We start from the raw sequence: 23,577 nt of genomic DNA on the forward strand, positions 1-23,577 counted from the left end.
ACCTCAGACTGGGCCGAAGGTTTACCTTCCAACAAGACAATGAGCACACAGCTAAAATAATGAAAGAGTGGCTTCACAACAACTCTGTGACTGTTCTTGAATGGCCCAGCCAGAGCCCTGACTTAAACCTAATTGAGCATCTCTGGAGAGACCTAAAAATGGCTGTCCACCAACGTTTACCATCTAACTTGAAAGAACTGGAGAGGATCTGCAAGGAGGAATGGCAGAGGATCCCCATATCCAGGTGTGAAAAACTTGTTGCATCTTTCCCAAGAAGACTAATGGCTGTATTAGCTCAAAAGGGTGCTTCTAATAAATACTGAGAAAAGGGTCTGAATACTTAGGACCATGTGATATTTCAGTTTTTCTTTTTTAATAAATCTGCAACACTTTCAAAAATTCTTTTTTATCTGTCAATATGGGGTGCTGTGTGTACATTAATGAGGAAAAAAATTTATTTAAATGATTTTAGCAAATGGCTGCAATATAACAAAGAGTGAAAAATTGAAGGGGTTCTAAATACTTTCCGTACCCACTGTATGTAGGTGGAGATGTAGTCAGATAATAGAAAAAGCAAGTTCCAGGACCAAACCATGTACCCTATAAGGTATATAAGAACTGTCTCATGGAATTAAAGAAGCTGTGGAAGAGAGTTACCTAGAAAATTTATCCCACTTGAGTGGAGAAGAGCAGTGACAACTTTATCCCAAAAAAAGAAACACTTCTGGTAACATCAACCAATTTAGAGGTATTGCCTTACTTAACATTTTCTGTGAGGGCTAAACAGTTAGCTAGTTACTTACTTGGAGAACAACTACATTGACACCACCTGCCAGAAGGCAGGTATCCAGGGGTTCCCTGAATTTGTGGAACACTCAACCACAATCTGGTAAGAAATCCAGTCAGCTAAGCAGCAGAAGCCTGATCTGTGTGTAATCTGGCTGGATCTGGCAAATAACCATGGCTCAATTTCCCAGCTGTATTCAGAATATGGTGTCTAAGTACTTCAGAAATTTCCATGTCTGTTATATGACCCAGCAAGCTAAAACATGGATGTTATCAGCTTGTGAAAGGAATACTAATGGGGTGATTGGTCTCTCACATCCTATTCACAGCAGCCTTTGAAGTAATCCTGATTGGCAGAAGATAAATGATAAAAGGAGATAGATCTCAGCTATAAGGGTAATATTGGGAAATATTACCTCTCTTCTCCAAACAGCAGCACGTAATGGTTGACTCCTGGAAAGATTTAAGGAAGTCCTTTTTTGGGCTAAGATTAAAATAATACCATTCAAGTCTAACCACCTATCTATTAGAATAGGAATCAGGAATGACCAAATCTTTTTCACAGTCACTGAAGAAAAAAATTCTATTGCTGGTGAAAAAACCTGTGTAAAGTCTAGAGGGACTGTATACAGCCTATCTGTAGTTATGAATCAGCTCAATGAAGGAATAGAAAGAATTGACCAATGGCAGCTCCCAGAGAAGCACAAGGACTGGTATTACCTATTTACCTCATACCAGCAGCTGATGTTGTCCCTGAAATTGCACAAGATTACTTAATCTGCAGTGCTAAGAATGGATTCATAAGCCAACAACTATATTCACAAGTGGTTAGGTCTTCTACATTTCCTCTCCAACATAACCTATACTGTAATCCTCCAGTTTTGTCAGGGCTCAGAGCCAGCTCCCCAGCTTTATGATGTCCCAAACCACTAGCTGCAAACTGGCTCTGTCACAGGGTCACTATAGACAGCACCTTAATTAAGACCTACAGAAGCTTGTGGTGTAAAAGTCCAAAGGCTGTAAGCAAATAAGAGTAGCCTTACACCATTTCTTCGGCTGAGCCACTTTACTAGACAGAGAAATAAGAGTACAGAATATCTGGAGGAAGAAGAGTTCAATCCTGGTATTTGAAGGGTAAGTGGAGCATGTGAGCACACCTTGAATGTCAATTGAAGTTCCTGACTGAGATCACCACAGCCTTGTTACACCCAGATACTGTCCTGTATTCCAGCTCTGCCAAGACATTGGTAATAGCAGAACTTTCGGTCCCATGGGAAGAAGAAATGGAACTGGCATTTGAAAGAAAGAGGGATAGATAAACACAGCTGATGGCAAAAGGCAGAAAAGCAGGGTGAAATGCAACCATACAGTTGTGTTTAAAATAATAGCAGTCCAATATCACTAACCTGATCAATCACTGTTTTTGGTAGAAATTATATTTCTACATGGCAAATAATTTACTAGTAGGTGTAGCAGAGTAATAGAAAACCACAACACCCACCAGTCATGACATGCATGCTGTTCATTCTGTGCAAATGAATCATTAATTGAAAGGTTTGTGTTAAAACAGTAGCAGTATGGAGTTTAATTAGTGAGGTCATTCATTCTGTGAAAAAACAGGTGTCAATTATGGCCCTTACTTAAGGAAGGAAGGCAGCAAATGTTGTACATGCTGGTTACTGTGCAATTCTTTTTGAAAATCTGAGTAAAATAGGTTGTTGCAGACATTTTTCAGAAGAACAGTGTACTTTGCTTAAAAATTTGTTTAGAGAGGGGGAAACATATAAAGAAGTGCAGAAAGTTACAGACTGCTCACCTAAAATGAACGCAAATGCTTTAAAATGGCAACCAAAACCTGAAAGACGTAGAAGAAAACTGAAAACTACCATTCGAATGTATAGAATAGCTAAAACGGCAAAGACTCAGCCAATGATCAGCTCCATGAAAAGCAAATAAGGTCTAAAGTTACCCGTGAGTACTGTTACAATTAGAAGACGCCTATTTGATCACAATATTCTTAGAAATCACCTTAGTCAGTGAGTGGGTTTCTCTGGCAGTGTCTTAAATTGGTTTGAATCCTACCTGGCATGTAGAAAAATTCTTTGTTAGTTGTGGTAATTATACTTCAAAGACAAATTATATTCTATATGGTGTTCCACAAGGCTCTATCCTGGGTACGCTGCTCTTTTCTATCTACATGCTTCCTTTAGGTCAGATTATCTCGGGGCATAACGTGTGCTACCACAGCTATGCTGATGACACACAGCTGTACTTATCAATAGCACCTGATGACCCCAACTCTGTTGTTTCACTAACACAATGTCTGACTGGTATCTCAGAATGGATGAATAATAACTTTCTCAAATTAAATAAAGAGAAAACTGAATTTTTAGTGATTGGCAATAATGGATATAATGAGGTTATTAGAAATAAACTTGATGCATTAGGATTAAAAGTCAAGACGGAGGTAAAAAGTTTAGGGGTAATTGTTGACTGTAATCTGAATTTTAAATTGCATATTAATCAGATCACTAGGACAGCATTTTTTTCACTTAAGAAACATAGCAAAAATTAGACCTCTTATATCACTGAAAGATGCTGAGAAATTAGTTCCCGCTTTTGTTTTCAGTGGGCTAGATTACTGTAACGCACTCCTCTCAGGACTACCCAAAAAAGAAATAAATCGTTTGCAACTAGTGCAGAATGCAGCTGCTAGAATCCTAACTAGGAAAAGAAAATCTGAACACATTACTCCAGTTTTGATGTCACTACACTGGTTACCCGTGTCATTCAGGATTGACTTTAAAATTCTGCTTATGGTTTATAAAGCCTTAAATAATCTCGCCCCATCTTATATATCGGAATGTCTGACACCTTATATTCCAAATCGTAACCTCAGATCCTCAAATGAGTGTCTCCTTAGAATTCCAAGAGCTAAACTTAAAAGAAGTGGTGAGGCGGCCTTCTGCTGCTATGCACCTAAAATCTGGAATAGCCTGCCAATAGGAATTTGCCAGGCTGATACAGTAGAGCAATTTAAAACACTGCTGAAAACAAATTACTTTAACATGGCCTTTTTATAACTTCAATTTAACTTAATCCTGCTACTCTGTATGTTCAATTTCTTCATAATAACTACTCATGGTGGCTCTAAAATCCGTACTGACCACTCTCTTTTTCGGTTTCTTTGTGGTGGTGGCCTGCGCCACCTCCACCTACTGAAAGCTTCATGATGCCCCAACAATGATGGATGGATTAAAAGGCAGAAGTCTACATGACCATCATCATCAAGCCCTTCCATGAGAACCCTAAATCCAAAGAGGACTATTTCATTTATGTTAGGTAGAATGCCCAGGGGGGACTGGGCGGTCTCATGGTCTGGAATCCCTACAGATTTTATTTTTTTCTCCAGCCGTCTGGGGTTTTTTTTTTTTCTGTCCCCCCTAGCCATTGGACCTTACTCTTATTAGATGTTAATTAATGTTGATTTATTTTGTTTTCTTATTGTGTCTTTTATTTTTCTATTCTTTATTATGTAAAGCACTTTGAGCTACTGTTTGTATGAAAATGTGCTATATAAATAAATGTTGTTGTCTTTGTGAAACTGTTACGTTGGGCTTCTATTTGGAATCCAGCATCTGGGCCTGTATCTGATAAGACCGTATCAAGCACCATCAAACATCACTGGCGCTGGTATATCCAAGCTCAAAGATATTTCTGTCTTGTACTGTTAACACCCTGAACAAGGTGAAGAATGATCATAACAAAACATTCGCCAACCTTGCACCAATCATCAAGCAAAACATTGGGCTAATGTGTGCCCAAGAAATCAATGGCAAAATATCCATTCCTTTTTTAGTAACCCAGTGTCAATAGTTCTGATTGACTGACAGATTCTGCTATACAAAAGCATCCCCACAACATGATGCTGACATTACCACATTTACAGCAGGGATGCTGTTACTTGGCTGATATGGATTGTTAGGTTTATACTAGCTTAGTGTTCAAGCAATAAAATTCAACTTTAGTTTAAACTGACCAAAAGTCCTTCTGCCATATCTTTAAAGTATGTTCCAAATTCATCATGGGCAAGAACAAAGTGCAATGCTTGTCTGGAACAAGAATATGTTCTCCAACTGCAGTCACTAACGTCTTCAATTCATTTAGGCCTTGTTCACACGGGCGTTAAAATCGAGCGTTTTTGCGTTCGTAGCGTCCGGTGAGCGCGGATCAACGCCAGTGTTTTCTACGTAGGAGTCAATGAGAGTGTTCACACGGGCTTTGGTGACGCGCGTTTGTCCGCAGCGCGTTTATACGCATCAAAAAGCGTTGCATGCAGCTTTTCTTGGCGTTCAAAACCCAACGACGCAAGGAAACCGCTTCTAGTTAGTTTTCTGCTGCGTTTATTTTACGCGGAGGACCGGATATATATAAGTTTACATGTTGTATATGAAAAATATTAATATTTTATGTTTTCATATACAACATATATATTTTCATATTGCTTATTTTATTTTATTGTCTCATGTAATTTGTAAACCATGAACCTATTAATTTATGCTCTAATATAATATTTGCTAACGATTATGTAGGGGGGGCAATCCATGGCGGGGGCATTTCAGTGCATAACACCAGTGTAGCGCACACTCGACTACTGTTTCCTTACCTCAAAGTGACAAGTAGTCTCTCTTCGGGGCTAACACCAAGTCGCATATTGGTTGATCGGCGTGCAATGTGGCATTGCACCAGCTGCAGCAGACAATCAAAAGTGGAAACCGACATCCGACAGTAGTTAAAAAACTTGCACGGAAATTTTCGCATTTCTTCATAAAGCACAAAAAAACTTCCTTTAACCCAGTGTTTCTCATATAGTGGGGCGCGCCCCCGTGGCTCCGTCAAGGTCGCGTTTGACCTCGGGGAACATGCTTTTTTATTTTTCTTTTAAATTTTTTTTAAAAATTTACAATGCACTTTAAATCTTTTCCGTTACATTTAATAAAGCTATTCTTTGTTGTAAATTGGTCCATATTTCTTTCTTTTTTTATTCTCTTATACATTAATAAGGATACAGTGTTATGCAGAGGTGTACTTATAACAATTTTATAGACAAATTATACTATTTATAGTCGTGGGCGAGATGTTTTCTTCTTCCTAGGGGGGGCATGACAGAAAATAATTGAGAAGCACTGCTTTAACCCGACGTTGTGCAGTCAGAGGATGAACCCAGTAGCGGCGATTTTTTTTTCTCCCTACGTCGCCAGATACGAGTATTTTTAAAACAAGAAGATTAATATTTAACATAGCAAAATGGTCCATATTGAAAGGAGGCACCTCAAATAAAACGACAAGGGCTTTCATATCCAGTTCCCGACACTGCCTCCACAGGTTAACACACAAACTACAATTTGGGCTGCAGGCTGGCGTTAGACAGAGACAAACAAACGCCGGTGGACTGCACTAGAGATGCCACAAAAAACAATATTTTGGTACTATATTGATACCAAAGTTCCAGAAATGTAAAGGTACCATCTAATGAATGCTAATAGATCATTCACAGTGTAACTGTGAATCAGTTAATGGTCTTTTGATTCTTATAGCTATGTTTCTATATAAAGTATGTGACAAGAGCAAGGTTATTATAGTTAATGAAAACTAAAATAAAAACTGAAGCCATTATCAAAAAAACATTTTCGTAAACTGAAATAAAATAATTAACAAAACCAGAATGAAAAACTAAAACTAAACAAAACCATTAAAGTAGCTGGAAAGACTAACTGAAATAAAATAATAATTTACTAAAAATATTTTTAGTTTTCATTTTTGAATGAATATTCTTGCTGTTAGTCTTTAACCCTTGTAACGTTTAATTCTAAAACAGAAAGTTATCGACCACAAGTCGCCCGCATATATTCATCCAGTGAATAGCAGCTGGTAACAAAGGGTGGGTGTTCATACAACATTTGCAGTGACAGAGCAAGCTGAATACGGGCACGTAAAGCGTGTGAAATAGAAAGTGATTTACTGTGCCGCCTTTCTTTGCGCTTGTAGTATATCAAGATGTAATCTAAGGGCTTGAAATCAGATGCACAAATGCACTGGTCAACAAAACCTTTACCATATGGACAGAAAAATTATGAGTGAGTAATTTTTCAGTTTATTTATCAGGTATCTGCATTTGTTTGACAATAATTAACCTGCCACTTCGCACAGGAGAAATTATTTTTGAAAATAAAACAACACTGATCGAGAGACTGACAAGGTCAGCATATAAGATCAGCATATTATTACTGACCATTCACTTTTTCTAAAAAAATTCATTTAACAAAGAAGAGATACAAACCTTGCAAAATTCCTGAGTTGGCAATGTCTCTACTGAGCTACAGGTAAGTAGGTGAAGAGTGTCTGCCAACTGGTAAAAAACTAAACATACTAATGTTTTTTTGCATTTATTCTACATTTATTAATATCTTTTTTATATTCACAGCTCAAATTATCTGATATTGTGTCAGAATTATTTTTTAAAATATTTGTCTCCATTTTTCAATTTCTCTCTCTCTCTCAAAATAGATATTTAAAATATCATATTCTTTTTGTTTTTAACATCAGCCATATCATACACATTGCATACCAGGGATTTTTCTGCCATCCAAAACTGCTGGGGTAGGTTCCAGGTTCCTGCGATCCTGCTCTGTATAAACAGGTTTACAGTATATAATGTATACATTGTACTTAATCGCAGATGCTGTATGTGTCATTTTGTGCCCATCTATATTCATATTACCTGCTCTTGCTCTGCTCATTAAGGGCTTACTGTTCTTATGGTGGGCTATTCAAGTCCCACTACCCCTAACGCTGACACTAAACATGCGTTTTTCCTTGTTTTCCTCAATACAGCTAGGTGGGGTTTACATACTGATTCAAGCCTAAGAGCCTTGTTCTTCCTAAGCTCCCGTGATTTTCAGGATCATACCTGTCAGAACACAGCAGAACCTGTTTTCTGATATCTCTTCATGCCTGCAGGTGGCAAAATTCTGGCTATACATTTTATGTGCCTGAGATGGAATCGGAGATCAATATAGCTGGTAGAGAATAACAAGTCCCAGTTATGGGAGACTTTTGAATGCAATATTTAACACAATTATTATAAGCACATTGTCTTGAACCAAGATATTTTGAGTAATGTAGACATTCAGAGTAAAAAAAAAAAAAAAACCTTCAAACCTTAAAAAATTACCTAAATTTCATTTCAAATTGGTCCATTCAGGGCAATAAAAGGAAAAGATAAAAAGTAGTGTCTCTTCCAGACAAAAAGGGATATGTGCGCCAAATTTTGTTGAGATTGGACCAAGGGTGCAGAATTATATAAAGAATCCACATTCAGCTTTATAAATTACATTAGTCTTGATATTTAGTAATGCTAAAAATGTCATTTACCCGTTTCCGAATCTATTATGTGATTATTTCTTTCAAACACAGCTGAAGTCAGTACTATAACAGTGTTAATGATAGAAATAAAAATTAAAGTGTTGCATGTATATAGTGCATTTCTACAAGCTTATTACTCAAACCACCACTGATTTATTAAGAACTGTTCAGTCTAGCAAATTCAGCCCAAAAGCTGATGGTTTGATACTAAAAATGGCTCCCAAAATTGTATTGTGGGATCTGCAGGAATCTTTTGTGAAAGTTGGTGACAAAAGGCATGCATCTACAATCAGAAGGACAGTACATAACATTGACCTGTATGCAAGGTGTGACAGGGGAAAAAAACATTTGCTGCCCAAAAAGAACATTACAGCAAGACAATAGGTTTACCACTAAGAATACTGGCAAAGATCAGGCCTTCTGAAATAATATGCTCTGGACAGATGAATTAAAAAGAGAAATGTTTGGTCACAACAACAGTAGACATGTTTAGCACAAACCAAAGACTGCATTTCAGGAGAAGTACCTCATACCACATGTGAACCATGGTGTTGGAAATGTTATGGTTCGGGGTTGCTTTGCTGCCTCAGGGCCTGGGCAGCTTGTAGTCACTGAATCAACTATGAATTCTACATCATATAAAAATATGCTTGAGGAGAATGTGAAGCTACTAATAATAATAATGATGTGAAGCACACTAACAAATCCACCAAGGAATGGCTCAAAAAGAAGAAATGGGGGTTATGGACTGGTCTAGTCAATACGGTGGAACCTTGGTTCACGAACGTCTCTGAACACGTACAAATCGGGTTACGACCAAAAAGTTCACCAAATTTTTGCATCTGTTCACGATCACACACTTGGTTGACGAACAAGCCAGTTTCCCTTCCGGTTCGCATATGCCGATGATGTCCACACATGTTCAGTCTCTCCCTGTGCATTTGCTGTGAACTCATTGTGCTTTATTTCGTTTCCCTTCCAGATCGTACGCGCCGATGATTTCTGCATGTGTTCAGTCTCTCCCTGTACTGTACATTGTTCTCGGTGCATCACGCAGAGGGACTCTCCCTCAAAACTGTAACCTCCTCTCAACCCAGCTTCCTCCTGTGGTATAGCGGCTCCACAACTCCCGTCAAAAAGACCAGTTTTAATAAATAATCACCGCACTCACAGCTTAGCGAGGGGGCATGGTGGTGTGTGGCCGAAGCAGTTCCTGAAGAGTTTGTGATGTGGGCGTTTCTCACCTAAGTGCACAGATGAGAAGCGGTCCGCATCCGTAATTGTTCCCAGGAGCTGCTGATTGCCAGGACTACCATGCCTCTTCATAAATAGAAGTGTTTGTTGGCTAAAGGGAAAAAGAAGTGAACAGGAAAGAACAGGAGGAAGCAGGAGGAGAAAGCCGGTGCAGGAGAGAGAGCGAGCGAGACAGAGCACGAACAAGCGAGTGAGAGAGCGAGTGCAGGCTCGCGTGCAGCTGAGCAGAGAGCCTAAGTGTTTGCTTCAGTGTTATTCAATTTTTTTACATTTAGTTTACTATTACACTGTGCATTATATGGCATAATTATCTATTTTTGTGCTTAAAAATCTTTAAAGAAAATATATTTACATACAGTTCGTACGGTCTGGAATGGATTAATTGTATTTACATACAAACATGTGGAGGAAATTACTTCGGGTCATGACCAAAGTTTTGGAACGAATTATGGTCGTGACCCAAGGTTCCACTGTACCTTGATTTGAATCCCATTGAACTGTTGTGGGGGTTTTGAAACAGGTTTTAAGTAGAAGAAAAGAGCCGAAGGAATTTTGAATGGAGGTGTGGGTCAAACATTTTACTGAGTTGATGTCAAAGCATGGTGAGGCATTATGCAGAACGGGGCAATGCCAGCTTGAAAGCCCAAGGGTGTACTTACATATTCCCCAGCGGCCATTAAATTTAGTGATACTGATATAGAACAATACACCGTTGTTATTGTTATGGCAGTATACATACCTCCTCAGGCTAATGTTAAGTCAATGCTTGAAAAATTGTTTGATGTTATCAGTAAACAACAGAACTCGCACCCTGATGCAGTTTTATCATTGCTGGGGATTTTAATCAAGCGAATCTTAAGGATGTATTCCCCAGATTTTATCAGCATGTACATTGTAAAAGCAGAGGGGAAAACACCTTAGACCAAGTCTATACAAACAGAAAAGACGCCTATAAGGTCATTCCACGCCCCCACCTCGGCCAGTCTGATCATCTCTTTTTGTTTCTTGTTCCAGCGCAGAAAGCCCTTATCAACAGTACTAATGCAATTAGCAAGACTGTTAACACTAGAATTACCAGAGCCTACGAAAAAACACGTAATTCCGTCCCACCTTAAACTGCTTCTTAAATCCCTTCACACCTCTCCGCCAGCCCCCTTTGTCTTCTAAATGTGCTGATAAAGAGAAGCTTGGAGCAGCCGGCTATTCCATCCCCCCACCAATTTAGAACGTGCACGAACTTCAGCTTGATTGAGTATCTGGGAGTGAAGTGGAGTTTTAGAGTGGAAATAATAGATCGTTGTTTGGAACACACGCATTTCATGTCTGTTCCGTTTCTACAGTAATCTGTGTCAACACATTGTTAAAACAGAAACGTTTTTATATTCTAGTAGTAGATGACAAAATGTAGGCATAAACTATATAGTGTATGAAGCCTGAAGTCCAAATAGCAAAGAAACATTTTCACAAGAATAACACAATTGCGCTTTTATTCAAAACTATAACTGCAGAAACAAAAAGCCGCCTTAACATGCAGCAGTTTACTGACATTGACAGCAGTTTATTGTAATTGCCTCTGTGGTTCAATAGACTCAGCCCCCGCTTGGGATTCAAGAGGTCACGAGTTCGATCCTGCGCCCCTCCGTTTTGAGAAGTAAACTGCTCTTAGTCTTACTATTTTAGAATAAAAGCATACATTTGATTTCAGTCTGTAACAGCCGGTGCAATTTATGATCCTTGTAAAGGTTAGCTTTTTTATTCACTTTTCATTCTCTCAGTCGCGTTCAGAATCAATCCATACAACCCCATCTGACACGGCTGTTTTCACTAAAGACGCGCAATAGCTCTGCAGTGTACCACGATGCATACTAACTCCAAATCCACCCCCATCCCGGGTTCTGACACACAAACGCTGGCGAAGCTGCCTTCTTCGTATCTCACCGTCACTTGCTTTTCTTTTTATTCAGTTTAATTGAGTGTTCCTGCCAGTCCTGCATGTTGCTGTATGCTGTTTCTTTTGTACTCCAGGACATGCAGAGGAAAGAATGGTAAAAGCAGTAACCGGCGCTATATGCAATCATCAGACACTCCCCATCTGCCCGTGTCGTTCAAACACAGGAACATATACAGTATTGGTGTAAAAGTATAACAAGAGTGCACTTTTATTCAAGTGCACTTTTTCCATTGCCTTTTCCTGTAAGAAGCAATGTACACACTTCTCTCTATGCTGTGGTTTCTATTACACACCTGAAAGAAAGAGACAATACATGTGAAAATATCCAGCATACAGCAACATGCGGGGACTGGCAGGAACACTCAATAAAACTGAATAAAAAGAAAATCAAGTGAGGGTGAGATACGAAGAAGGCAGTTTCGCCAGCGACTGTATATCAGAACCCTTTTTTGGTGATGATTGTATATACTAAAACAGTAAAACTTGGCCAAAACGAAGGCTCTAACTGGGACAATCAAAATTTCAGTCAACAGAACCAAAATGTGTTTAAAAAAAATCACCATCTTATATAGGAAAGGGATGCCAGCGCTGACCCCTTAACCCATCACGTCAAAGACATCAGATGCTGCGACCTCCGACCTCCAGTTTATATATACAGTATATATATATATATATATATATATATATATATATATATATATATATATATATATATATATACACACACACACATATATATATATATATACTAGCAAAATACCAGCTTGTGGAGATAGTGTGTTAAAGAAGCAATGAAAAGAAAAGGAAACATTTTGAAAATAACGTAACCTGATTGTCAATGTAATTGTTTTGTCACTGTTGTGAGTGATGAGTGTTGTTGTCATATATATATATATATATATTTATATTTACACACACATAAACATATATATATATATATATATATATATATATACACATATCTATACATATACACATATATATATATATCTACATATATACACACACATATACATACATACACATATATACACACAAATACATATATATATATACATACATACACACACACAAACATATATATACATATCTATACATATACATACATATCTACATATATACACACACAGCTATTTCGTATCAGTGCAATACGCTGTTTGTTAAAACGGATAACTCCCGCTCTTACGTACAAGTCTGTGTGGATATTATGAACTATCGTAACGTATATACATATATACATATATATATATATATATACTAGCTAAATACCAGCTTGGCATGGAGAAGTAGTGTGTTAAAGAAGCAATGAAAAGAAAACGAAACATTTTGAAAATAACGTAACATGATTGTCAATGTAATTGTTTTGTCACTGTAGTGAGTGATGAGTGTTGCTGTCATACATATATATATATATATATATATTTACACACACACACACAAACATATATATATACATATCTATACATATACACAAATATACACACACACACACATATATATATACATATATATATCTACATATATACACACAAATACAAATACATATACATATACATATACATATACATATACATATACATATATATATATATATATATATATATATATATACACATACACACACACATATATAAACATATATACATATACATACATATCTACATATATACACACACAGCTATTTCATTATCAGTGCAATACGCTGCTTGTTAAAACGGATATCTCCGCTCTTACGTGCAAGTCTGCGTGGATATTATGAACTATCGTATTTGTTCAAGTTCTATTTAAATTTTAAATAGAAGGAATTTTTATTTAGTCGACAGAAATATCTTTGGTAGGAATGGTAAAAACAGACAGGAATATTATTCCTGAATAAATCAAAATAAACTCAAACCTTAAACAACTTATAATATTTTGCTCTCCATAAAAATATATCCTGTCAAAATTATACAAATTCAAATATGAACATGCTGCATAACAAAACCTGGAAATATAAATAAAATGTGTTCCTTTCAGCAATAACAAATCAAATCATTCAGTTGTCTTTGCTCATATGTCATTTTAGAGCTGGACACCTGGCATATTTTTGGCAACAGGTTCGTTTATGTTTGGTGTGAGGTTCTGTGTTGTGGAGATTCTCAGGATGGATTGCAGGTGCTCATCAGTGAGGCGACTCCTGTGTGCTGTTTTGTTAGTCTTTATCACTGAGAAGAGCTTCTCACACAGATATGTGCTACCAAACATGCACAAGGTTCGAGCCGCATGTAGACGGACGTTTTTTGTTCTTCAAAGTCACCAAAGCGCCGTGCAAACTCAGTGCGCTCAGTTTATCAGCAAAGTGCGATTTGGGAACACCGTAGTGACGACTTGGTTTAACATTACTTGGCAACAGGGAAAGTGGGGCAAGTGGTTGTGTCTCCCATAAAAGCAGCGTCAATTGAAATCACTTTGTGATTGTGCACGGTAAAACGTCCGCTGAAGTGTCAGATTCTTATTTAATTCTTCTGCTTTCTGTATCTTCTGCATTGCATTCAGGTCTTTCAGGTTACCCTGATGTTTTGTTTTATAGTGCCATCTTAGATTAAATTCTGTAATTACAGCCACATTAGCTCCACAAATGAGACACACGGGTTCAGTAAACATATACTCAGCCTCCCATCGGTTTTAAAGGCTCTATTTTCAGAATCAACTTTTCTCTTCAGCATCGTGTGAGCTAGCGCAATAACTTGCAGCATCATAAGCTAGACTTGATTAACGGTAAGTGTTACGGCAAGGCAGCTGAAGCGCTGCATTATGGGATCTGTAGTTTATTGTGTTACCAGCGCTTCATATACCGGGCCATTAATAACAATAATACAGTATATAAAATGATCTCGGGCGGATATAATTACGCCGGGCGGATGTGGCCTGGCCCTTGAGTTTGACACATATGGACTAAATAGAACTTGAAAAGATATATTTTTCAAATGTGATCGCGCAATTCAGATAGAGTTGGCACTACAGCCTGCATGCCTCAATAAGTCATCCTCCCCTCGCTCTTACTTTTTTACCGTTCATCTAATGAATACACTGAGTATGGCTTTACCAAAACAATCATTGATGGCAATAAAGTATCCATTATTCGAGTATGTAGATCGGGATATATATATACATATATATATATACCAGCGTATTGCAGCGGAGAAGTAGTGTGTTAAAAAGCTAGAAAAAGAAAAGGGAACATTTTAAAAATAACGTAACATGACTGTCAATATACAGTATTTGTTTTGTGAGTGTTACTGAGTGTTGCTGTCATCAAGGATTTGATTATCATTATTTCTTTCAATCAGGTTCGTATTTGTAGGATGTGTTGTGTTCAAGTTACATTCCGTGTTTGTCAATGTTAAAGATGACAGGTTTCATTCATCGATTCGTTTCTTACTGCATCAATAAACAGCTCGTCTTCTTCTTTATCTGAGACCTGACACACTGCATGCACGGGTTTTTTACACTGTCTTCCTTTAGCGGGACATTGACTTTTCCACGTGTGCTTTGTTTCCGCAGTAGCTGGATTTATGAATATGCTTGTATGTATCAGGCGCTTCATATTTTTGCTGCCTTTTCAATTGTGTAATTCGGTTTTGTTCAGCCTTTTGGAACTGTTGCTTTTTCTGTGCACTGCGTCAGTTCACGTGAGCGCTTCGGTGTACATGCATCGAAGGTTCCCAGCTGTGCTGGTGCCATCTCGTGCTATGTCCATGGCTGTATTTAATGTTACCTTAGTCCTGGCACTTAAAACTTTCTCTCGCAGTTTCGCTGAGTTTGTGCCAAACACCACCCTGACCATCTCATCTTCATAAGCACAGTCCTTCACCCGTGAATATTTAGTGGAGTTTGCTATTGGATTGCCGCTGACGGACGGCCTTATATGGGCAGGCACTAAATTACAAACGCCAGCGCAGCCTGTCTATGAACTTAATTTAAAGTGTAGGTTTACATCGTGCTTTGTTTCCGAAGTAGCAGAACTCATAAATATGGTTGTATATGTCACTCGCTTCGCTTCTTATTGTTTAGCTGCCTTCTCAATTATATAATGCATGTTTTCTTCAGCGCTTTTGCAGGTCTTCCTGGTTTTCTATGTACTGCGTGATTACGTGGAAGGCGTGATGATGTCACACGAAACTCCGCCCCACGGCGTTGAAGCTCATCTCCATTACAGTAAATGGAGAAAAACAGCTTCAGTTATGACCATTACGCGTAGAATTTTGATATAAAACCTGCCCAACTTTTGTAAGGAAGCTGTAAGGAATGAACCTGCCAAATTTCAGCCTTCCACCCACACGGGAAGTTGGAGAATTAGTGATGAGTCAGTGAGTGAGTGAGGGCTTTGCCTTTTATTAGTATAGATATATAGATATAGATATAGATATAGATATATATATATATATACGCACATATACATATATATACACTGTGGACTATGCCCGGCAGTTTATCCAAGCCAAGTCCCCCAAGCCGCCAGATGGAGCCCTCCCTGCAGTATGGAGGTGCCCCTAAGACCAGCAGGGAGTCACGGACTATGTAGTTTTTATCCTCAGCCCTGCTGGATACCACAGGGGCCGCAAGAGGGAGCTGCAGGGAGGACCAAAGACTTATTTGTACACTATGACCCGGAAGTTCGTCATAGGAAGAGCGGCGGACTTCGGGATGAAGAAAAGTACTTTTACCTGACCCGGAAGTGATACAAGATCACATGGACTGGGGACTGGGAACACTGCCGGGTCAGGGAATATAAAAGGACCGAGGGAACTCCCAGACGGCGAGCTGAGCTGGGTGGTAGGAGGGCAACGCGTCTGGGAGTGGAGGATTGTGATTATTAATTGGTTATTGAGTATTGAGTATTGATTTATGAATAGTGTGGAGTGGAGGGTGCTTAGTGCACGTAATTATTATAATAAAAAGAATTATTGTGGCACTTTTACCAGGTGTTTGGCGTGGTACCTGAGGGTTCAAGGGAGCCATGCTGCCCCCTACTGCGACAACATATATACATATATATATATATATATATATATATACACAAATATACATATATACATATATATATATACACAAATATACATATATATACACAAATATACATATATATATACACAAATATACATACATATATACAAATATACATACATATATACATATATATATATATATATACAAATATACATATATATATATATATACAAATATACATATATATATATATACACATATATACATATATATATACACATATACATATATATATATATACACATATACATATATATATATACACATATACATATATATATATACACATATACATATGTATATATATATATATATATATATACACATATACATATATATATATACACATATACATATATATATATATATATATATATATACAGTCATGTGAAAACATTAGGACACCCTTTGAAAGCATGTGGTTTTTGTAACATTTTTAATAAATGGTTATTTCATCTCCGTTTCAACAATACAGAGATTAAAGTAATCCAACTAAACAAAGAAAACTGAAGAAAAGTCTTTTCAAGATCTTCTGTAAATGTCATTCTACAAAAATGCCTATTCTAACTGAGGAAAAAGATAGGACACTCTCACATGTATTCCCTCTTAAATTGGCTCAGATCTCACACAGGTATATCACACCAGGTGCACATAATTAGTAGATCGTTACTCTGCATGTTGAATGAGGCTTGCCCTATTTAAACCTCAGACATTTAGTTTGGTGTGCTCCTGACTGTTGAAGTGAGAGTGAGCACCATGGTGAGAACAAAAGAGCTGTCAGAGGACTTCAGAAAAGATTGTAGCAGCCTATGAGTCTGGGAAGGGATTTAAAAGATCTCAAAAGATTTTGAAATCAGCCATTCCACTGTCCGGAAGATAGTCTACAAGTGGAGGGCTTTCAAAACAACTGCCAACATGCCCAGGACTGGTCGCCCCAGCAAGTTCACCCCAAGAGCAGACCGCAAGATGCTAAAAGAGGTCTCCAAAACCCTAAAGTGTCATCTCGAGAACTACAGCAGGCTCTGGCTACTGTTGATGTAGAAGTACATGCCTCTACAATCAGAAAGAGACTGTACAAGTTTAACTTGCATGGGAGGTGTGCAAGGAGGAAACCTTTGCTTTCCAAGAGAAACATCGAGGCCAGACTGACATTTGCCAGAGATAAAGTTGACAAAGACCAGGACTTCTGGAATAATGTTCTTTGGACAGATGAGTCCAAAATTGAATTATTTGGACACAACAGCAGAGGACATGTTTGGCGTAAACCAAACACAGCATTCCAAGAAAAGAACCTCATACCAACTGTGAAGCATGGAGGTGGAAGTGTCATGGTTTGGGGCTGCTTTGCTGCAGCAGGACCTGGTCAGCTCACCATCATAGAATCCACGATGAATTCTACTGTGTATCAGAAGGTGCTTGAAGAACATGTGAGACCATCAGTTAGAAAATTAAAGCTGAAGCGGAACTGGACCATGCAACATGACAATGACCCAAAACATACTAGTAAATCAACCAAAGATTGGCTGAAAAGAAGAAATGGAGAGTCCTGGAATGGCCAAGTCAAAGTCCAGATTTGAATCCCATTGAGATGCTGTGGGTGACTTGAAAAGGGCTGTACGTGCAAGAAACCCCTCAAACATCTCACAGCTGAAAAAGTTCTGCATTGAGGAGTGGGGTAAAATTTCCTCAGACCGATGTCGAAGACTGGTAGATGGCTACAAGAACCGTCTCACTGCAGTTATTTCAGCCAAAGGAGGTAACACTCGCTATTAGGGGCAAGGGTGTCCTATCTTTTCCTCAGTTAGAATAGGCATTTTTGTAGAATGACATTTACAGAAGATCTTGAAAAGACTTTTCCTCAGTTTTCTTTGTTTAGTTGGATTACTTTAATCTCTCTGTATTGTTGAAACGGAGATGAAATAACCATTTATTAAAAATGTTACAGAAAACCACATGCTTTCAAAGGGTGTCCTAATGTTTTCACATGACTGTATATATATACACATATACATATATATACACATATACACATACACATATACATACAGATATACATATACATACAGATATACATATACACACACACATATACATACAGATATACATATACATACACACACACACACATATATACATACAGATATACATATACATACACACACACACACATATATATATACACACTAATAAAAGGCAAAGCCCTCACTGACTGACTCACTCACTCACTCATCACTAATTCTCCAACTTCCCATGTAGGTAGAAAGCTGAAATTTGGCAGGCTTATTCCTTACAGCTTACTTACAAAAGTTAAGCAGGTTTCATTTTCGAAATTCTACGCGCAACGGTCATAACGGTCGACAACTTCCGCCATGTTGAACTTTCTTATTTATGGTCCCATCTTAATGAAATTTGGTAGGCAGCTTCCCTGCGCTAACCGAAATCTATGTACTTACTTATTTCTATGGTATGACGCCACTGTCGCCCGCCATATTGAACTTTCCAACAGTCTTTGTTACTTATGGGCCCATCTTCAAGAAATTTGGTACATGGGTTCCCAACGCTAACTGAATCCTACTTACGTTCATATATATATATATATATATATGTCCATAGCCTGCAGCTCGGTCACCGTGTGAGGTGGCGTTGGGTGGTTGTTGGCTGCCTGCCTATATAAGACCTTCTGTCGCTCCGTTCTCTACATTCCCTTCCTTGCTTCGCCACTGGATTCACGTCTCCCTACTGATAACTACAGCCTTTTTGTTTAATCCACGGCTTCTACTCTGTTCTATTGTTTGTTTATTACAATTATTGTTATTGTATAGGTATTTTAGACTAACTTTACATTGCTCAGGTACCCATTTCCTTTATCATTCCAACCCCCATTACCATGTCTATCGAGGTGATCACTATCGATCAAAGAACTGTCACTGACCGAGTGCTTTCCATGCCCGGAGATGGCACCTACCTTTTCCATTCTCTTTGTTACATATTGCACGGCCATATCAGGCTCACTCTTGATATCCGGAGGAACATTGTGTCTTATGTATTGAATGACTGGGACAGGTTCAAGGTGTGGACTGATAATGGTACAGGAGATGATTATACTACACAGGAGCACTATAAGAGTAAAAAGCTTAAGCCCTTCACCTATGGTTCTGCATGTGAGTTGATGGCTGCCGCTGAATTGTTCGGTTGTCGCTTTCAAGTGTACCGAAATGGCAAAATATTTTACACCTTTCAACAACCGCCAATGCCTCTTAAACATCTTAGATTCACAGGTGACGATTTCAGTAGTTACACTTTGATGTTTATGAATGTTTAAACTCTCAAAAGCTGGATGTGATTTTATCGATGAAACCGGTTGTGTGCTTACAATGCTTGACAGATGCTGAATGTTACTTCAACACAACAAATCCTGCAAATACTGTCGTAATTGAAACAAACCATGAAACTCAAACCGATTATGACAGCAGCAATCCAAGTTGTGAGATTTGAGACAAGATTACTGTTCACATGGCCAACTGTAAGTTGCATGCTCAAGAGTAAGCTCAGCGCACAGCTTGGTCATGTTACATGTACATATATACATATATATATATACACATACATATACACATATATACATACATATACACATACATACATATACACATACATACATATATATATATATATATATATATACACATATACAAATAAAAGGCAAAGCCCTCACTGACTGACTCACTCACTCACTCACTCATCACTAATTCTCCAACTTCCCATGTTCGCTCTCTCTCTCTCCTGCACCGGCTTTCTCCTACTGCAACCTCACATACTTTCCTGTTCTCTTCTTTTTCCCTTTAGCCGACTCGCGAGGTTCCACTATATATACATATCCTTAAATACACACCCTCTAGACATGTATGGATTGTACATTTTCCCAAATATTTATTTGTGCTATAATTTATATTAAACAGTAGAATTAATTCCTTACCCAGGGTCTCTAACTTCTCTTGTAATGCGGTAGTTTCTCTCTCTGAAAAAGTCATTTTCTTTGTCAAAATCCCTGTCATCCTCCCCAATAGTAACATTAAATCTTTTTTCTTCAAAATCAGGTTCTTGTTCTTTCCGCAATGTTGCTTTTTTTAGAACCTAAAAAAAAGGAGAAACTATTTACTAAAATGATATGCTTTAAAATGTACCTATAGGGCAAACTCAAAAAGTAAAAACAATAAAAAGACATTGTAACTTGAAATTGTAACTTGAGCATCAGTATACAAAGCAATAGTTGTAAAACTAGGAGATTATCCAAGAACTATTATGACTCAAGTATCAATTTAAGCATTATGCATATTTTTAATGTACAAGAAAAGGAGTGTAGTTTTTGATTTCTGAGTTTGGCATGTATATTTAGGTTTTCTTGAAGTTCGTGTTGCTTGAATCTGTTTGAAATCCTGTACAGTAAACACCAATATATTCCAATTTTACTCTTCCCATAGACTGTTTGCTCCCAGAGGAAACAATGTAATCAAGTACTGCAAAAACGATTAGTGTTCAGTTCATGGCTGTAATTAAAACAGCATTGACAAGACAATAGCATTTTAAAAACAGTTTTACTTTCTTACAAATTACTTTTACTCATTGTATTTGAATAACAAGAATGCCATTTATCTATTCAGCTCAAGGTTGCAAGTACAAGATAAAAAAAGGCACATTAACAGACCTTTGGTGCTTGGTTACAATGGATTATAACTATTTGTGATGACCTCCTGAATTTCGCAAACACTAGAAGCAAAATCTTGAACTATGATGATTCAAGTTTCAACTGAACTTGCCTGTTGTCTGAGCCAAAGTTTGGTCCTGCCAGAATTTAGATTTTGTTCATTCTGTTTTGAAGTATAGTAAGGACCAGCTATTTACCTTTGAGTAACTTTAAAACATGATTATCAATAAAGTTCAAAATCAAATTATTTTTTACTGTCTTGAAGTGAACATAGATAAAATCGATTTTCAAATGCAGATTCCTACTAACAATGCCACTGGCTTTAAGTTAAATAAGTACTCTATGTCACTACAGAATCTAAAATATTTTAAGGAAGTACTGGTTTACAGTATCTTGTACAGTACATTAAAGTCCACATAACAGATTCTAATACTGTGCAATAACTAATAATGATCATTTATTGTAAAGTAGAATGCTTTTCAAATCATATCATAATTTTTAATTATTATGTGGAGGAAAATGTTATCCATCATAAAATTTTACAAAATCACAATATCTGCCTTCAAAACAAACCTTAGTGCTTGGTTTGGTTTTGTCAGTGCCTGGAAATGAGAAAGGCTGCTAACAGAGTTCTGTACTCTTATTTTTTTTGTTATGCCAATGCCTTCTCAGAAGTCAAGTGCTTACTGTCATTATCCTTCGACACCAAACAATTTACATGATACATTGCACACAGGCAACAGGTGTACATTTTTGGTTAACTTTTTTTTGGTTGCTAAATGCTAAAATTAAAATTGTCATCAAGTAAATAATGTCATGGGGCATGAGAGTCTTCTCATATGCTTATCCAACTGATTTCTGGAACAAGAATCAAAACCAAAACCATTTAAGCAGTTACAATGCATTTTTTGGCATCAACATACAGTCATATGAAAAAGTTTGGAAACCTCTCTCAGTCTGCATAATAATTTACTTTCAACAAAAAAGATAACAGTGGTATGTCTTTCATTACCTAGGAACATCTGAGGTTTTTAGTGAAGTAGTATTTAGTTACATTACATAAATTAAATCAAATGTGAAAAACTGGCTGTGCAAAAATGTGGGTACTCTTGTAATTTTGCTGATCTGAATGCATATAACTGCTCAATACTGATTACTTGCAACACCAAACAGGTTGGATTAGCTCGTTAAGCATTGAACTTCATAGACAGGTGTGTCCAAACATGGGAAAAGGTATTTAAGGTTGTCAATTGAAAGTTGTGATTCCCTTTGACTCTCCTCTGAAGAGTGACAACATGGGATCCTCAATGCAATTCTCAAAAGATCTGAAAACAAAGATTGTTCAGTATCATGGTTTAGGGGAAGGCTATAAAAAGCTTTCTCAGAGATTTAAACTGTCAGTTTCAACTGTAAGGAATGTAATCAGGAAATGGAAGGCACAGGCACAGTTGCTGTTAAACCCAGGTCTGGCAGGCCAAGAAAAATATAGGAGTGGCAAATGCACATACAACCCATAGATCATCTCTAAAGACCATCAAGAACATCTTGCTGCAGATGGTGTACATCTGTACATCGTTCTACAATTCAGCGCAATTTGCACAAAGAACATCTGTATGGCAGGGTGATAAGAAAGAAGCCCTTTCTGCACTCACGCCACAAACAGAGTCGCTTGTTGTATGCAAATGCTATTTGATCATAACAAAAACGTGCTTTGTATGGAAGGAGAACACCGTATTCCAAGAAAAACACCTTCTACTTATTGTCAAATTTGGTGGAGATGCCATCATGCTGTGGGGATGTGTGGCTAGTTCAGGGAATGAGGCCCTTGTTAAAGTCAAGTGTCAACCCAATATCAACAAATTCTTCAGGATAATGTTCAAGCATCAGTCATAAAGTTGAAGTTACACAGGGGTTGGATATTCCAATAAGACAATGACCCAAAACTCAGTTCGAAATCTACAAAGGCATTCATGCAGAGGGAGGCTGTCCATGCTCAGCAGCCATCAAATTTAACTGGAGAGATTTTGTATGGAAGAACGGTCAAAAATACCTCCATCCAGAATCCAGACACTCATCAAAGGCTATAGGAGGAGTCTAGAAGCTGTTATATTTGCAAAAGGAGGCTCAACTAAGTATTGATGCAACATCTCTGTTGGGGTGCCCAAATTTATATACCTGTCTAATTTTGTTATGATGCATATTGCATATTTTCTATTAATCCAATAAACTTAATGTCACAGCTGAAATACTACGGTTTCCATAAGGCATGTCTTATATTAAAAGGAAGTTGCTATTTTGAAAGCTCAGCCAATGATAAACAAAAATCCAAAGAATTAAGAGGGGTTCCAAGACTTTTTCATATAAGTGTAAAACAGATAAAAATGTTCATTTCAGTACTTTTTGGCAA

At 37.6% G+C, this 23,577-nt stretch overlaps 1 protein-coding gene across 2 annotated transcripts in view; it reads right to left on the minus strand.

Annotated features, from left to right (window-relative positions):
- Positions 1 to 23,577, minus strand: part of zc3h18 (zinc finger CCCH-type containing 18) — a 160,302-nt gene that overhangs the window by 57,194 nt on the left and 79,531 nt on the right. For both annotated transcript variants that reach the window (XM_039763519.1, XM_039763518.1), the window contains exon 7: positions 20,442 to 20,599. In XM_039763519.1, coding sequence (XP_039619453.1) covers positions 20,442 to 20,599 — 158 coding nt within the window. The remainder of the gene's footprint in view (positions 1 to 20,441; positions 20,600 to 23,577) is intronic.

This window comes from Polypterus senegalus, chromosome 9, assembly GCF_016835505.1.
Source record: "Polypterus senegalus isolate Bchr_013 chromosome 9, ASM1683550v1, whole genome shotgun sequence".
Classification (NCBI taxonomy): Eukaryota; Metazoa; Chordata; class Cladistia; order Polypteriformes; family Polypteridae; genus Polypterus; species Polypterus senegalus.